Here is a 14582-nt window from a genome sequence, read left to right on the forward strand (position 1 = left end):
ATATATATATAGCTGTGTCTTAAAGTAATTCAATGTTAAGTATGCTTTAGCCATGGCTAGATCTAGTGACAGAAGTGCATTCATGTATACATATGTGCCTTTCCACATTCAATGAGAGATATTCTGACGAAGCACATGCGTTTGTATAAGCTTCTTAATGACCAGGTTTTTTTTAACCGGTTTTAGCATTTTTCTGATTCTATTTCAATTGATCTTAACGATTCCTGTGGATAAATGATATTGTTGAAATGAAACTTTCAGTAAAAGTCCATAGTTTTAGAACATAATCAGTTTGAAGTTGACATACCTGTACTACGACACGCAAGCGTAGGTTTCTCGCTCATGTGAACGATTTAAATAAGTGGCATTAAAGAAAAAAATCATATCAGAAGATAAAATAAAAGCAACGCATGCGTATGATCAAGTAATTTGTTGTTCATCGTGTGTATACAAAATTATCATTAGGTGAAAATTGGTTTGGTCAATATGCGATTACAAATTTAAGGGGACGTAATTCATGTTACTCTGGTCATAAAGAAAAGTTAAAAAAAAAACACAAAAAAAAACCAACAACAAAAAACAAACAAAAAACACACAAAAAAAAACAACGAGGATACAACCAATAAGCTGAATATCCCGTCCATATGTTTTGTGTAGACCTCGCTCGTTTTCTATGTATAGTTCATTCGCATCGCATGCTATATTATAAAACCACACGGGTCATGTTATCGCCAGTTCTTGTTTTGTAGAGATTTTATTTTGTAATTCAGCATCTGACGGAGACATACCGAAGATCATACGAAGCCGAAAAACAATACTTACACCTCCGATATAATCCTATATATTCATCACGGGAATTTCATACTGTATTGTATTATCTAAAAGCGACACCGGAAATAGGTACTAAGTGAAGCGATGGAATAATCTTCAGTGTTTGGTATCATAACATCTATCGTATCTAATAAACTCGTCAATCTAGTACTGGTATAATAAACTAGCCGTGCCTAAAATTCATACAAACATATTATTTATCATAATTCTCTTGTGTCTTAATGCATTTAACTGTCATTTGTGGCAGACATTTGTAGGGACATGCCTTTTAAAATATTCTTGTAATTTCTGTTCAGTCGTTTTTATGTATGTTTTCTAAAAATATGTGAAATACTGGTATATATTTTCGATACAATTGGTGTTTCAATTTATACAAAACAAATAATCAACTGTTTTCTCTAGTACGTATGGTTGTATCATTTTGTGTTACTAGCTCATAATAAAACTTTATAATTCAAATTTGTCATATGATTTCACAACAGAAATTCATAGGTTTTTGTGTTTTGATAATTAATAATAAAAGCAATAAATCAAGAACAGCTTTGTATATTTTTCATGAAAGAGTAGCACTTGCAAACAGCAATCTGAGCAACGTCCGGGGAAATGCATTTACAATCCAAGAAGTGTGTTTACAATCAGAAGAAAAGTATATTTACATCCCGTGAACGTGTGACAGAAATGGAAAATGGAACGAGGACACAACGGGATTCGAAACAGGAACTTCCGGACATTGTTTTAGCAAAGGCTCTGCTAATTCCGTCAAGGCAGATTCCGAGACTTAACGGGAATGGCCGGGATGCTGTGATAGATGATCGGAAGTCATTAATTGTAGTACAGGTACGCGTTTTACGATATGGAAAAATGTATTTATACTCCAGACTTGTGTATTGGAGAGACTAAACCAAAAAATAAGTTTTATTGCTACGATTTCAACAGATTTACGAAAATATCAGTATTTAAAAACGTGAGCCCTATTGGAATACGACTCATTAGTGTATTCTTTAGAATACTCGTGATAGTGCAAACCATTTATTATTTCGAAGTGTTGCAATCTTGCTACATGTAGCTGGTATATATTGAGCTTCGTAGAATTTTTCCAAGAACACAAAGTGTCGCCTAGCTCTTTTTTTGAAACAAGAAATGCATTTCGGTTTGAAGGTGAGGATCGAGTTATTAGATACATTATCTGCAGACAAAGCCTAATGCATAGATCGGTAAGTTGGGTGTGTTAACATCGGGATCATGAAATAAATAGTCGTGTTTTGGTTTCTATCCCCAGCTTTCACCGTAAATTAATTTGGTGTCTGTCCGTCCGGTCACGGTCTGCCACGCTTCGTTTCCGTGCAAAACCTGCGACAATTGTTAACGGATCTTTATCTAACTTGGTAACAAGGTTAAATCCTTCAAGCGACTCAAATGTTAAAAATTATAAGGAGAAAAAGACAAAACGTGACTAGGTCAAATTCGATTGCCGGATTTCATTTGACGGAGTTATGGCACCTTAAATTAAATGAAAACGTCGTTTTCTGTCGTTTCCGTGAAATTACTGCAATAAATGTAAACGGAGTTTCTTCAAACTTGATTACAAGGTGAATTGCCTTCAGGGCTCGGGCAACTATGATTGCCACTTTTGCCGGATTTTATTTGACGGAGTTATGGTCCTTGGTCAACTAAAAACGTCGTTTTCTGCGGTTTCCGTGAAATAACTTTGTTTTCTGCTGTACCATGCTATAACTACCATAAACATGATCTTATGATTATCAAACAAAGTAACAAAGTTATCGTTCCTTGATTAAACAGAATTCGTCATTCTTTCAGCTATAATGGCACGTTTACTCCTTAAAAACATATATGACCTTAGACCCCGTTACTTCTACATTTAATAGCAGCAAGCACTTCTGATAGAATGTCGTAAGTGTTTTTGAGCTTGATTGGTCCGTTTGAACTGGAAGTATTTGCAGAATTGGTGATGCAGATGAACTGCAGCATTACAATATCCTCTTTTGACTTGGATCAGGTGTAGAACGAAACAAATCAGTTGTACATCTACGTACCCTGGTTATCCCCACTTAGTAGATGGGCCTTTTATTGATATCTTATTGATATACACCAAATAATAAGATGGAAATTAATTGAGACATATAAAATATTTATTATATATTTGATAAACCAGGCAAAAACGTTTAGAAAAGGAATGTTCACCGATAACATGAGATTCACCTGTAACAGAAACTTCATACATTTTTAAGCTTCAGCATCATCAACAGCTAGGCGTGAACAATATTGTACTTTTCAAAATTAACAATTACAACAAAACCAATGGCCAATATACACATAAATATGTATGTATACAAAATGATGTTAATAGCACATGATGGTTATCTAGCTTAGAACTTTTTGAGTTCTCCCCTTGATGTACCCCTTACTTCACATTTTCATAGACAAAGGAAATTCAATTTTTTACTATTAAACCAGAACGCTAAATATATTTCCAAGGTAAATAATTCTTAACTTGAGCATACGTAATATTAATGTACATTAATGTTTTCAAATCAATTGTGTAGCATAACATGACAGTAACAGGTACATGAATAAACTTATAATGAACATGACATTAACAGGTATAAACCTATAACGATCATGACATTAACAGGTATAAACCTATAATGAACATGACATTAACAGGTAAAAACCTATGATGACCATGACATTAGCAGGTATAAACCTTTGATCATCATGACATTAACAGGTAAGAACCTATAATGAACATGGCATTTAACCAGAGAAAGATTTGAATGAATAGTATAATAACTGGAATATTCCGGACTTATATTTAACATTACATTAAAAAGTAGCTCTTGAATAACCATAACATTAAAAGAAGCAACCTTGGAATGAGCATGATATTAAGAGATATCCCCTGAATGAATCTGAAATGAACAATCTTCATAAAGAACAATAAAATTATTGTTACATTCAAAATCCTCCTCGAATGAACATTACATATTATACAAAAGTTATCATGGAATGAACATTGTAATAATAGGAGTAACCCTGAATGAACATTACATTAACAGGAGTGAACCTGAATGAACATTACATTAACAGGAGTGAACCTGAATGAACATTACATTAACGGGAGTAACCCTGAATGAACATTACATTAACAGGAGTTACACTGAATGAACATTACATTAACAGGCATAACCCTGAATGAACATTACATTAACAGGAGTAGCCCTGAATGAACATAACATTAACAGGAGTAACCCTGAATGAACATTACATTAACAGGTGTAACCCTGAATGAACATTACATTAACAGGAGTGAACCTGAATGAACATTACATTAACAGGAGTTACACTGAATGAACAGTACATTAACAGGCATAACCCTGAATGAACATTACATTAACAGGAGTGAACCTGAATGAACATTACATTAACAGGAGTAACCCTGAATGAACATTACATTAACAGGAGTAACCCGAACAATATCAACAGAACATTTCCTTCCCTCATTTGCCAGAAAAAAAAAGTAGAAACATGTCAGAAAAAATGTATAAATAATTTTATCACTTCTCAATATGAATTTAATTATGAAACAAACACAATACAGAATGAAAAGCACTTAGGCAGATATTGCGTTAATTATGTCGTTGCTAATTTTATCCAGTTTTACCTGTCTAAGCAGAACCCTACAGAATGTATAAACACCTTAAATTGAATATGAAACAACTGATCATATACATGTACACAAGATGATCCTACAGAATTCTGTTCTCAAGATTTCTTAATGATATAACAAAGCAAAACTAATAAAGACTTGTTACCCTAGAGTGTAAACATTTGAAGCCCTGAAAATGTATATAATTCATCATTTAAATAGTAACTTTTCCCAAAGATCATTGACAGTAAATAGTTAAGATTTATTTAATTATGTATTCCATTATCCTCAAGGTGTACCCTATCACCTCAACATATGACCTCGCTTATCAACCTAAGATTAATTTTCAATGAGATTGTTCTTACAATTTAAACGAAATATTAGTGAGATATTAGTACCTGGAAATTACTGGAGACTGCAATTTTTAGTTTATAGATAGTTGGTGTGGTTTTTTTAAGAACGATCTCATAACACAAGATTTTAGCTGTTCAAAATTCAGGACAGATTTGCTGTCCTGTATATGATGCTACATTTTACGTAACATTTTACAGTGATAATCGGTTATACCGAAAAAATACCAGGTCAACACAAACAGGAAACTGAAAACATAGACATTTGTTTATGAAAGAGTTATTTGATATTTTATGATACTTAATGTAAATTGATTAAACACTACACAAATCTTTCTTCAGAAAAAAACAACTACAAGAAATCAAAAATGTAAACAGGTACACAACCCAATATAAATCATACCCTGTGATCAAAAAAAATTAAACAAAATGTTATAATATTACTTTTTTACCAATGAAAATCAAAACTAAATTCAATTAATTCAAATAATATAAGGACCAAAACCATATAAAAGTTCAATAATACAGCTGTGTACATTGTACTATGAGCACATGAAAAGATAATTAAAAAAAAGATTCTTGCACTTAACAAAAAACATCTCCTGGATATCTAAAAACAAACACTTTGAAAAGATTTTCTGTGTTATTGTGATTTAACTTGTTTAAATTGGAACTTGTACAATCCAGACACTCTATAAGCCAAGCCAAACTTTCAATAGGGTTAGAAATGCACCTCATACACAACTTCGTAAAATAAACCTGTGACATCACAGAACAAGCTGACTGTGGTGGGAGATTCTCTTAACGGTATAGATTCGCTTTAGATAGTTCTTGCTTATCAGATTATTTACAGTAGCCATAGAGGTAAAATTCAGTTCTGCTACCAGGTAACCTTCAAACAATTCCATATAAACAGCATCAATTCTCTCGTATACAATGTCATAAACGTGACAATACAAATAACTTAAATCACAAATTAGCTAATTAATTGTATTATTGCACTTATAAAGAGAAACTTGTCACACAAATTGTCACTAAGTTTAATAATAAATCATGACAATCAAATATTTACTTCATAAGACTCTGGGATCATTCTTGAAAACAGACATGTATAAGATACATGAACTATGTTTTTTATTTCCATACGGAGATTGTCTGTAGGCAGCCTCTCAGAACATTCATAGATCCTCTCTTGAAAACCTTAAAACAATGTATTTGATTTGAAATTGTTCTTCCTTGTGGACTAATTGGAATTCTGAAATTGTGGATTAGAAAAGAATTACTGATAATTCACTTAACAAAAATTAACGAAAAACTACGGAGGGCTGGCATATATGTTTCGTATAATTAATGTTGACAAAAAAATGTTTTCAAAGTACAACGTTGAGAACAGACAATATACAAAATCATGCTGAAAACAAAATCTAAACCCAGTACCACAAAAGGAATATAAATGATCAGCTAATTGTCTAAGTATGTATAAAGAAGTGACTACAAAATAATAAACTAAAACTATGGACTTGTGCAACTTCAGCTACCAAGAGTTATGTCCCCTTGCTGGTAATCTTACACAAATTATACTGGTTCATATAATTAATTATATGTTATATTAGTTGGTAATAAAGGATTCAACGGGATTTCTAGATATCAATAATTTTCCTTAAATGAGACAAAAACAGTTATATCACAACACAAACTGACAACAGAATTTAAATAATAATGTGATTTAATTTTTGACCGAGACTGAACTTTTATACTTTAGTTTGCCGTGGCAACTGAAACTATGCAGTGATTTTACATACAAAATTATACAAAATTTCTGTAACTTAGGGTTTTGAGATCTCTGCTTCAGACACCAAACCTACAAAATACAACCTTAACTTCAAATAGAACATGCATACATGGTTTCTATCAAATGTGCTATTATATATCATTATAGTCTGGACAACGGCATTAAATGCCAAACACAACCATTATCACTAAACACCACAACCATATATATATATACTGAAGTCTGTATCAAATTACAACCTACTCAGGACATACGCTTGTCTAATATATATACCCTATTTATCAAGCAATAAGCCCACGCCTTAGGTTAATTTAAGCCCATCATATCTATTGCTGTACGTTCAGTAAATGCGACTGCATTGTCCTGTAGTAAGCCCACCACCAGGATTGATCAGAGGTTCTATGTGGGTCCCATGGGCTTCCTACAGGATAAATACGGTATTCAATGAATAAATACACTTGGAAATAAATATAACAACTAAAATTGAAATTAGACTTTTTTTCTACAAATAATTTGCAGTTGATATATCCAGTAACTAAAAATCAAATGTAACATATTGATATCACACAACTGTCAATCATTGCTGACCATAATATGATATTCAGTGGTCAAAGATATATCAATGCAAAATATTTTCCAATTCATTAATATTATTGATTACTGATATCTACAACTACAGGTTTTTCTCATATATTGCACTTAAATGTGGAGACAATGCTGAGGCGATATTAATTATAAGCTTGCTGAGTCCTTAGTGAACAGTATAATTACCTACTAGAAGGTTTTCAAACAGAAAAAATTCACAAACTATTTTTCTTAAACTACGCTCAAGGCTGTTGAAATCAATACATTTAAAATCAGAAAATAAATAGGTTTGACCAATTTTTGTTTATACGTTATTTTGTTTGATTGCAAGTGGAATTTTTATTAAGATACCATTTCATGATGTAATTTATAATTACACAACAGCTAATGGATTCAAACAGAAAACAAAGTTCACAATCTATTTTTCTTAAACTACGCTCAAGGCTGTTGAAATCAATATATTTAAAATCAGAAAATAAATAGGTTTGACCCATTTTTGTTTTATACGTTATTTTGTTTGATTGCAAGTGAAATTTTATGAAGATACCATTTCATGATGAAAAATTCACCAAAGAAGACATACATTAATTTCTAATTACACAACAGCTAATGGAATTGAATTCGTTATAAACACAAAACATGTATATTTGAACAGTATCACTTTACAGCTATTTCAGATGAGGAAGGCTTTTAAAACCAACAATAACAATCCACTGATGTATGAAATCAATATACGTCAAGTGACAGAAATTTGGATTTCATGTAAATATTTTACAATACAAACTCGTAAATGATGAATAACAAACCGTCAAGTGAAAACCCATGGGAAAAAAAACCTTCCCATTTCTGCGTAGTAGTCTCCTCATTTCAGGGGTCGCAAGAAATGGTAGCATATGATTATCAAGCATATCTAAAATAGATTTCTGATGCTGTATATATTATTGGTATATTTTCATTAAAAGCAGTTCTATGCAAATTGACCATGATAAGAAAGAAATTTTGAAATTCCTTAATATGCAATGCGACTACAAAGTTTAGAATCATGTATATTTAGTGATAAAAATATTCATGATGGTGGGAAATGATATTGTCAGGGCAGCCCAAAAAAGTTTATTTGATTAAAAAAATTAAGCTTCAAAATCAGGATACACAACAGGACGTACATACCGTAAAAAGAAGAAGGAACTTTTTAAGCACCATAGTGTTAAGATATAACAACTGCTCAATAAATGATTCAATTCTAACTAAAACTAAATCTTACAAAATCTACCTACTTCTACTCAAATCCAATACCATTATATATATTTCTAGATACTTTATTAAGAAGATAAGAAACAATATTTCGTATTCTTTCCCTAAGACACAAGTTTCATGTTCTCTCTGGAGACCCATTATTTCCTATCCTCTCCCAACACACAACATTTCCAGTCCTCTCCCGAGACCCAATATCAATGTCACTGATCCTCTCCGGGGACCCCCAATTTCCTGTCCTCTCCGGGGACCCCTAATTTCCTGTCCTCTCCAGGTACCCCCAATTTCCTATCCTCTCCGGGGACCCCAAATTTCCTGTCCTTTTCTGTGACCCAAGATTTCCTGTCCTCTCCCAGGACCCAATATTTCCTATCCTCTCCTGGGACCCGAGATTTCTTGTCCTCTCCTGGGACCCGAGATTTCTTGTCCTTTCCTGGGACCCCTGATTTCCTGTCCTCTCCCAGGATCCCAGATTTCCTGTCATCTTCTGAGACCCAGACTTCCAGTCCTCTTATGAGTCCCCAGATTTCCTATCATCTCCAGAGACTCCAGATTTCCTATCATCTCCCGAGACCCCAGATTTCCTATCATCTCCCGAGACCCCAGATTTCCTATCATCTCCCGAGACCCCAGATTTCCTATCATCTCCCGAGACCCCAGATTTCCTGTACTCTTGTGAGACTCCCGGGACCCTAGATTTCCTGTCCTCCCCCAGGACCCTAGATTTCCTGTCCTCCCCCAGGACCCTAGATTTCCTGTCCTCCCCCAGGACCCAATATTTCCTGTCCTCTCCTGAGACCCCATATTTCCTGTACTCTTGTGAGATTCCCAAGATCCTATATTTCCTGTCCTCTCTTGAAACGGAATGCTTCCCCAAGTTAACAGTATTCTCCCAAGACCCCATTTTCTCCCCCAGCAAGCCCTGCCTGTAATTCTCACAATAACCACTATAAGGATTATAAGACTCTTAAATGCAACATCAACATATATTTACAGTACAGCTGATCAAAGTATATAATTTATGGCAAATACACAACTCACTTACAGGTATACAGGTAGCGTTCATGTTATAAATAAACAAAAGGTGGTATATAATATCAGAAACTTGACAACAGTGCTTGGATTTCATATTGTATACATAAAATGGAAATATGTCATCATATACATAAATATATATGTAACGAACAGCTGAAAAAAGATACAGGCCAATCACAGCACAAGTTAACCAGCTGGCAGGACAGCATATACTTGTATCAGGGGAGTAACAATACACTTGCATCATACAAAAGTCATCGCCAGAAAGCCACAAGACTCTGTTCTTGTACTTGAATGATAAAGCAATCTTGACTATTGAGTTTCCGATGATGCAGACTCCAAGAGCAGAGTCTCGTGGCTTTTTGACAGTATATGTAAAGGTAGGAATAAAACATGTCATACAATTTCCTTTCCAACTTTCATGATGAAATAATCAAATAAATAGAGGTAAGCAAGTATATCTAGACAATACTGATACTCAAGAGGATATTGTCTTGCCTAAATATAAATAAAATGTGAACGGAAAAAAAAGTAAATATTGTATAACACGATTAAGTAAAAAAAAGTTTATCCTTCTCTGTTAGAATTGTGCAGATATCAATATAGAGCTGCAGACTGAGACGGTAAAAGGAATATTGTATGTATTGTTACCAAAGAATATTGTTAAACCCCTATAGTAAGAAGACTATACACATGGTCACTTTTATTTATCACCAAATATTGCAGACAATTATTACCCTTTACATATGCTGAGGAAATCACATTGATTTGTACCAGTAGAGTCTAAACACTATCTCTTTCCCACATATTGACGGTCTCACAAGCAAGACTTAATTTGAAGAATCACAGTGCTTCAATATGTTTTCTATTTCTCAAAATAAATATTGAAATTTGTAACTATTTTCTAAGGTTTTTAAAAGGAAAGCGGAGTTACTAAGAGAGTTTTAACACAACACAAAAATATCAATCAAGAGGAAAACTGGAGAAATATGAAATCAATTTAATTGAATTTGCCATAATTCATCAATCTTGGTAATATTATGAATTAATAGAGCATGCTTACAAGCATGAAAAGCTGTCGAGAGGTGTTACCATTAATCAAAACAATAAATAGAACTGTGGAAAATGTATCCACACTATATACATTGTATTAAAATCTGTACTCTTGTAGGGACAATTCAAGATGATAAATATCAGGGGAGAACTTCAGGGTTTTAAAGAAAGTGAGTTTTTTTCAAAGAAAATTAGTTTTTTTTATTTCTGTTTGATAAAGTATACTGATGAAATTTCACCAAATGAAGTTAGATTTCTCCAAATCTCATCCCAAAATCACTTAATCTGAGCAAGGAAAAGTTACAACATCCTCCTCCTGCCCTTCCCCCCCCCCCCCCTTCCCTCAACCCTGGAATATATTACGGACAAGCTATTCCTCTGATAGGAAGGATATTCGCCTGGACTTTGATGATATGAAAGGAACACAAATGGCATGTACTTATAATCATCAAATAACAGTTATGGTGAGCCATGTGATCATGTATGACCCGTTTGTGTTGGTGGGCATGCTGTCACAACTTTTTTACATTGAATGAATATTACATAATGTAATTGCCTCAACACACAGGCATGGGGTGAAATGTAGCATACACCCTTAAGGTTTATGACGGCCTTGGTGTAAAATATAGCAGATACATCCTTAAGGGAGATAACAAGCATAAATTGCAGGCATGTGATAAAATGTGATAAAATGTATCATCTTTACAACTGAAGTATAAATCAAGGTGTGTGTAATATAGTAAATATCGTTAAAGTGGATAAATAGTCGAAATTTGCAGAAAAAAAGTTGAAGTTATTAGTTGAAGCATATTCCCTAAGGGGAGATAATAATCATAAATCACATGCCTGAGAAAAAATGGGTAGCATATATCCTTAATGAATGTTCTGTGCTTTTTGTCTAACTGTTACAGGGTATCACCAAAAGATATATATGTATGTATTATGAGGCAAATAACTTTATATTGTATAAATAGTGAAACAGATCCACCATTGTATATTAGGTACTGGAAGTAGTGAAAAAACAATTTAAGAAGGTAAATAACAGACAAAAAATAAAATCAAAAAAATTTAGATTGAATTGGTGGCATGCTTCATGAAATTGTGGACAAATGAAATATGTCATTATTTACTATAAAATTCATATTAATCACAACATTAAGAATAAGATCGTGAATTTCAAAATATTTAACACCCTCTTGTTATGAAAATGTGAATCCATAGGGAAATGTAACATTTCAGCTCTACCAAGGTCAGCAATCTTGGACTCCTTATCTCAAAAGTCGAACATCTTATGTGGATGTTCTGATACTAGACTTCTACTGGAATTCCAGTAACAAACATGTGTTACAGAGATCACTATCTCATGTTAAAAATATAACACAGATCTACTGGAGATATTACACAACCTCAACAACTTATAAATTCAAAACTTGAAAAGTATACAGAACATAAAAATTGAGAAGAAAAAAAACACAACAAAAATCCAGTTCTGCATCTCCTATCTTATAAATACATTTAGGACTCAAAATGTAAACCCTGATCTATTAGCTTTTAGAAAATATAATTTTTTATTTTGTGGATATTCTTTCAAATGAAATCTTATGTTGGCTCGGTGTTCTAAAATTGAAATTTCTTATTTGCAATGCAAATTTGAATATCAGTCTCTTTGTAAAAATTGGAAATGTTATTTTCATGAAAGACAAGATGATATGCTTTCAATGCAAAACTTAAAGTTTACTTAACAATTTCGCACAACAGTGGCATTCGGTCCTTTTAGATTTTTCAAGTAAATTTATCCAACATTATATAACAATTAATTAATGAACAGTGAAGTTTAAGAAACTTCTAAGCCAGATTTGTGAAAGGACAGACAGAGGACGCTAACCCTTTATGCCTCTTACTACTTCTTGGTAGGAGTGTGTAAAAAAATGATGAAAATATTTCGCTAACAATTAACAAAAGTGACAAAGCAATAAACGACATATTCTGAAATGATTCAATATGAAAGACAAACATGAAACACAACTATATATCATATGGATGTTGAAGTTAGTGACTGTAGCTGATGTTTTACCACTGTAGAGATTTTGTCTCTCTACCCTGATTTAAATGGTAGAGAAGTTGTCTCCCTTTATGTGCATTAAACAAGCTCTGCAAAATCTTTTTGGGGTGCAGAGAGTCTTGTATGTGTGAAACATCCTTTGGTCCCAATTTGTCTGTTGATCTTTCCCATCAGAACAGACATGTCTGATTCTTTCGTTACGTCAGTGGGATTTTTTCACCATTAGATGGTTCAAATGGATTTTCGTCATCCTAAAATAAAAACAGGAGAGGGTTACAAAGCAGACGATTAAGATGTTCAAGTAAAGCTAGGAACTTATTGATAGCAGTGCTGTGTTTGAAGATTTAACATTTAACATTTAAACTATAACACAGTCTTAATGGCTAAGAGGATAATTATCTGAAATTAGTCCCAACCAATAACAGTCTTAATGGCTAAGAGGATATCTGAAATTACTCGGTTGTCCCAACCAATAACAGTCTTAATGGCTAAGAGGATATCTGAAATTAGTCCAAACCAATAACAGTCTTAATGGCTAAGAGAGTATCTGAAATATGCCGAACCAATAACAGTCTTAATGGCTTAAATGATATCTGGAATTAAATCCCAAACAATAATACAGTGTTAATTAATGGCATAAATGATAAGTGGAATCAAGTTACAAACAATAACAGTCTTTAATTAATGGCATAAATGATAAGTGGAATTAATTTTAAGACACAAACCAGGTGCAAATGTACAATAGAATGAAAATGTATATGTATAGCAAGTTGTATGTCATTGTGTCGGCAAATATTGGTAATTTCTAAAGGAACAAAATTCAATAAAGGCTCCTTAATGTTTTCATAAATAGTTTAACTTTAGATGCATTGCTTAAAGAAAGAAGTTATTATAAATTAATTAATTAATTAAAGTATATTTGTAGTTTATATTAACCTTCCAGACTGAAAAAGAAAGCTTTCACCCAGCTAAACTATAGAAAAGTCTTAATAGTACAATTTAGAGGAACAAGTACAACATTGTGCTGTTGCAGATGTTTGGATGTAAAATTAATTTGATTGTGTGAGATATAGAAATAATTACTGAATTAAGTATTAGTTTATACCCAAGCATTAAATAAGGAGAATAATACCACCATCCACATGCATTTATTATAAAATAGCATTAAGCACCTAAACCAGAATTTATAATAGGTACATGTACCGACATGTTTGCGATCTCTAAGTTACTATAATAATGAACTCATCATGCAGGCATGTTCAGGCACCTGGATTCTATAATAATTCAAATACAATGGCCATGTGAAAAAAGATCTTTGCAGAAAGGAAGCATTCAGGATTATTATTTTAATGACGGGAATCACTTCAAGGTCATAACTGATCAAAACAATTCCTAAAAAATTTCATGATCTGTTACTGATCGGCCATAAACAGAAAGGGAAATGTCTACAAATACATTCACCAAAATGGGGGAATATGTACAAGGATATGTATAAGGTACATTGTATATGTAACAAAGTGCAGGATTAATTAAATCTAAATCACTGTCTCCGCTAAGGACCGCAACCAGGGACCTCTGGCTTACTAGTCTTACGCTCAACCGATCGATCGCGAGCTAAAGGGAAGATCTCATGCAGCTAGTCAAACGGTATATTGCGGCTAGTATTTACAAGGGTTACATATATATGTTACCAAAGATTGTTTAAATGCATTATGATATTATATTGTTCATTTATTAATAAGTATGCTGTAAATTTAAATAACTTTTGAAAATTTCTTTTTCATATATAAATTCAACCATGATTAATCATAGAAAATCATGATTATTTGGTTCAAAATCAAAAGTTAAATGTCTAATTATATAATCACGGATTAAATCAATTAATCGTTACAGCATTTTGTAAATACAGCAAATTTATTAATAACAGCTAAATCAGGACCTGTTCAGGTGTAAAAT

General features: G+C 32.8%; 2 protein-coding genes across 4 annotated transcripts in view; both read right to left on the minus strand.

The window, feature by feature from the left end:
- Positions 1-2963: 2963 nt before the first annotated feature.
- LOC117330780 (UPF0577 protein KIAA1324-like homolog) overlaps positions 2964-14582 on the minus strand; it is a 39494-nt gene continuing 27875 nt past the window's right edge. For all 3 annotated transcript variants that reach the window (XM_033889263.1, XM_033889262.1, XM_033889264.1), the window contains one exon: positions 2964-12877. In XM_033889263.1, the coding sequence (XP_033745154.1) occupies positions 12824-12877 (54 nt within the window). In that variant the 3' untranslated portion in view covers positions 2964-12823. The remainder of the gene's footprint in view (positions 12878-14582) is intronic.
- On the minus strand, positions 8957-9280 carry LOC117331208 (MARCO-like protein). The gene has a single exon (XM_033889805.1). It carries the CDS (start codon positions 9278-9280, stop codon positions 8957-8959), a length of 324 nt encoding a protein of 107 aa, XP_033745696.1.

This window comes from Pecten maximus, chromosome 7, assembly GCF_902652985.1.
Source record: "Pecten maximus chromosome 7, xPecMax1.1, whole genome shotgun sequence".
In the NCBI taxonomy this organism is placed as follows: Eukaryota; Metazoa; Mollusca; class Bivalvia; order Pectinida; family Pectinidae; genus Pecten; species Pecten maximus.